Genomic DNA, 4,859 nt, shown 5'->3' with positions numbered 1-4,859 from the left:
CTCGAGCTCGAATTTTGAATGTCCGGAATTTAAATTTTAAAATAAACAGAATGAAATTTATGAAATGAAAAAGGATTAATTACTTCCCAACTTAGCTCAAATATTTATTGTTTTCACGTGTGAGTTGGCAGCTAATTATCAAGAGCTAAACATGCAAAGGGCAAATTCAGCTTGGGGATGACTCTGAAAATGAATTAAGTCAAAAAATTTTAGCTATAATATTTAAATTCGATGGCAATAAATATATAAAATTTGTTATTATTTTTTTGATAAAAACCTTACTTACGTGGATAAATTTTTTTCGGCGGTAGATATTTGATTTTTTTATTATTTCTTTTTTAGATAAAAACCCTACTTGAAGTGGATAATCTTTACCTCCATACCAATTCATTATCGGATATATAAAATAAAGAGGGATACCTACTTGCTCAATTAATTAGCTGACTAATTTGAATCTTATGGTATAACTTAAATCCCAGTTTTCTTTCCAAGTTAGAGAAAACAATGGGCTGTAATAATATTCCAATGATGATAATGACCACTTCAATTAATGATGGGATTAATCATTTTGTACTTTTGCAAAGCAATTTGTCACAGGCTCAAAGACTTGGTCAAGACTAAAACTAAACCATACCACGAGCCCTATATATTACCTAATCAAAAATATTGAATCTGTCTGTTAAATGGATCGTCGGATATATCAAAATCAAAATAGGCTACGACCAATCCAAGTGAAAACGATTGAAGATGACTAGCTCACGGGGCTGCTCTCCAGCCACCATCTATTGAAAAATTAAACCAAAATCCAAAAAAATTAATAAATATATATACATATAGGGAGAAAATTGACAAAAATTTATACATTTTTTTAGAATTTTTTTGATTCGAGAGCTCGGAATTTCTTGATTAAGAGGATCGAGAAACAATATGAATTCGATTTGTCTTTTTAAATTTATGCTACAAAATTCTGCTTTCTATATATATATATATATATATATATATAATGATGTATATCGTAGCCTAGTTAATTGGTTCAAAGTCGTGAAACTTTTTACCATAGCAAAAAAGTGTGCATGTGTCTTGCTTGTTTGCCCTTGTGGATGGATCATACGTATTTTGAGATAAATTATAGAGTAAGGAAAAATTAATGTCTCATTGTGTAATATCAATCACGGTTTAAGGAAAATTATCTAATATATGTTTTTAAATAAGTGCACCCTTAGTTTAACAACATTTATTAATTAATTCTAGTTATTTATCTGAATGCATTCTATTTAATTGTAATAATTTTTTTTGTATATATGCATAAAATACATCAAAATCGAAACATTTAGAAACAGAAAAATTATATGAACATAGACATAGAATTGTGAAAGACAAATAAAAAAGTTATGATAATCTAACTTTAAGTTGAATAGTAAGTTTAAAAATGCCATTCGATAAGGTTACATTACTATTAAATGACGAAATATAAGGTGAAGCACAATATATAGACACTTGCTCTTGGTTGACTGTTGGTTGAACTAAAAATTAATTGATTTTGGGTCAAACTACATACATCTAGGGAGGGGAGCTTTGGGTTTTGTTTTGTGTTCACGTGAATGTTTGTGTGGCTAACAAACATTCACGTTGAGCCTCCACTCACCTCGCCTTCTCTCTCATCATGGGGTCTTGCCTTAAGGTTTATAATTTTCCATTGTTTTGCAACTTGGTCTTGTGTGTGTGACCCCTCAAAATCAACCAATTCTTCCCTCTTCTTCCCCTTCTCCCTCTTATTCCAACCCTAACCTCCCCCCTACCCCTACACCTATCCCCTAACCCTAATGCCATGCACGCACGTTGAAGCCTTCACCCAATAAATAAAATTTTATATTCTAATATAATTGCACTCTTTTCTCTTTAATTATATACGTGTTTCAATTTTATTAAGATATCAGTAATTATATCAATACGGAATTTATCATATTAGGGATTTTTATTTTATCTTACATAATTTGATTTCCGGATTTCTTATTTTTATTTGTAAATTTTCAAACTTCTCATTCATCTTATAATCTAAAAAAAATTCTTACCTTTCCAAAAAAAAAAAAATTGAATGAGAAATTAATAATTCTAATTGTATGCATGTTTTAATTTTATTGAGATGTCAACAATTATATTATATTAAGCTTGTGATATTAATAAAATGACTTTATTTGATCGGGATTAACAAAAGTTGAAATTTATCATATTAAAAATTTCTATGCTATCTTGTAATGGCTTGATTTTGGGGTTTCTTGTTTTTGTTTGTAATTTTTTTAACTTCTCATTATTTTTATAATTTAAAAAAAATTTCTCATTGTTAGAAGAAAAATTACTTTATTTGATTGAGAAAATAATAATTCTAACAAAATATTAAGGAAGCAAAATGAAGACAATGAAAGAAGAACGTGGAAGGCAATACCCTATATGGTCTATAGAACACATAATATAGAGCCACATAGGGGCCAACTATCACACGCTTTGGCGGCGGTCAACCGTTTCCGTTGTGTCTTACTCAGTTCTGGGGGCGATGAGGTTGCCTCTGGTATCATCCTTTTGGCACATTGTAGAGGCAAAATATAGATATTTTGCTTGAGTCTATGCATATGATAATGATAGTTACTACATTTCTTTGTTTTGAAGAGAAATTTTTAACTTTAAATGAGAAGTATTTTTGTTTTATTTATTATTATTATTTTTAAAATCATTCTGTTCAATAGTTCGTATTAGATCTCTAGATTTAAAAATTCAAGTTTGAATTTTTTTTCCAAAAAAATATAAAATTAATTTGTGTATTGAAGTTTTACATTATAATAATTATTCCTTTTTCCCTTCTCATCTTGATGCAAGTACTTGATATAAGATAGAGGCTAATTAGGTTGTCAATTAGACAACAATTTGAATATATATATATATATATATATTATCATATATATCACTAATTTCATTTAGTAAACAACTATAGGACTGAAGAAGCTAGAATATTAACAAATGTATATTATATTACACACCACCAAATCAATGACTTTTACTATAAAAAATAGTAAAAATTGAACTTTCTCTAGCACAATCTCGACCATATTTTTAAATTTATTTATTTATTTTTGGGGATTTTAGCTTTGGTACTCTGGTTTCCTCAATGTTCCACACTTTTATTTGTCCCTTTCTTAAAGTGCATAGGTCCAAATTCAATTTTTATTGAAATCAGTTTATTCATCCAATGGTTCTATTTTGGACCCATATGAACCTCAAAGGAAGTCTAATCCTAATCAAAGAAAAAGTTCGAAGAAATACTGTCAGGTCTTGAGATGCCAACCATATTACTAAATTAGCCCGTAGGATTACCTTTAAGCCATTTTTATCAATTTAATTTTGAATTTATATAAAATTTTGTTCTTCAATTTCTTAGCCGGTCACTTAATTTTGTAATTTCTTGATTGCTTAATCTCTCATATCCGGTCGAAGGATTTCCCTTGCATCTTAGATATTATGTGAAAGTACTAACTAACTTATTTAGTTAAGCCAATTAATTTGATTATTTATTTGTATTGAATTATTATCATAAAAAATTTTACATAGGTAACCTTGTTGATCAATGGCACGTTCATGGGCACACGCGTTCTTGGGCTATTATAAATATGCATACCCTCTCAGCTCATTCTCTCCAAGTCTTGAAAATTAAGCTTGTGCTTGACTCACATCCCTTCCTAGAGCTAGCTAGTAGAAATCACTTTCTCTCCTCAGCTTTTCTTCTCTTCTGATCCCTTTCTTTTCTACATCAAATTACCAGCAACTTTTCTTTTGATTTCCAAACCAGTATGGGGGGAAATTCGCCCTGTGCTTCCTGCAAATTGCTTCGTCGCCGCTGTGCCAAGGACTGCATCTTTGCTCCTTACTTCCCTTCTGATGATCCCCACAAGTTTGCTATAGTTCACAAGGTTTTTGGTGCTAGCAATGTCAGCAAAATGTTGCAGGTTCATTTCCCCTCCCTCCTTACTGCCTCTCTACCCTCTTCCATTCATGTTTACTTGGTCATTATCACTACCTTATATGTGTATGATGATGGGGTTTCTTTGGTTTACTAATGATTGAGATTGGGTTTTTTGTTCGAAAGCAGGAGCTTCCAGTTCAGCAGAGGGCGGATGCAGTGAGCAGCTTGGTGTATGAAGCAAACGCAAGAGTCAGGGACCCGGTCTATGGGTGCGTAGGGGCCATATCTTACCTACAGAACCAGGTGTCTCAGCTCCAAATGCAGCTGGCCGTGGCTCAAGCAGAAATACTGTGCATCCAGGTGCAGCAAGAGCCAATGGCACCAACCCCACAGCTAGACCAAGACGACAAATCCTTCCTCCTCCACAACAACGTCGGCCTCCCTCATCATCACCAGTACCTCAATTTAGCTAACTCTTCCAGCAATGTAATTCAAGACTCTCTCAAGAGAGAGAGCATCTTTGGAGACATGGTTTCTTAATAAAAAAGAAAAATCTCTATCTCTCTTTTGCTCTTAAATCAATACCCTTTTCTTCTTCTTTTTGGTTGATTTTCTGGCAGAGAAAGAGTAGTTTCTAAGTTATTTATTTATTGTCCCAAGTCTTTGCTAGTATATTTTAATGGAAATGATAAAGAGAGACAGAATATAGAGTGCGTACTAAGACAAGAGTATGTTGATTAAGGTCAACTCTAGCATGTGAGGAAGCGAAGTAAACTAGAGTTTTCTACCCTTTTCCTTACATGATTTTGATAAACAAACAAAAAAGATTAATTTAACCGTTTGATCAATAAAATAAGTTCCCATGGGAGGTGGGGTCCGTGCTCTTTTCCATCAACCAAATCTCAGA

The 4,859-nt window shown here is 32.1% G+C and overlaps 1 protein-coding gene across 1 annotated transcript; it reads left to right on the top strand.

The window, feature by feature from the left end:
- Positions 1-3,704: 3,704 nt before the first annotated feature.
- Positions 3,705-4,492, top strand: LOC110424978 (LOB domain-containing protein 12-like). The gene is made up of 2 exons (XM_021439711.1): positions 3,705-3,995; positions 4,139-4,492. Exons 1-2 carry the CDS (start codon positions 3,840-3,842, stop codon positions 4,490-4,492), a joined length of 510 nt encoding a protein of 169 aa, XP_021295386.1. The 5' UTR covers positions 3,705-3,839.
- Positions 4,493-4,859: the final 367 nt, after the last annotated feature.

This window comes from Theobroma umbraticum, unplaced genomic scaffold, assembly GCF_002168275.2.
Source record: "Theobroma umbraticum cultivar Fairchild unplaced genomic scaffold, ASM216827v3 scaffold_81.0, whole genome shotgun sequence".
In the NCBI taxonomy this organism is placed as follows: domain Eukaryota; kingdom Viridiplantae; phylum Streptophyta; class Magnoliopsida; order Malvales; family Malvaceae; genus Theobroma; species Theobroma umbraticum.
The sequence above is the reverse complement of the archived record's forward strand: the minus strand, read 5'-3'. Positions and strand labels throughout refer to the sequence as shown.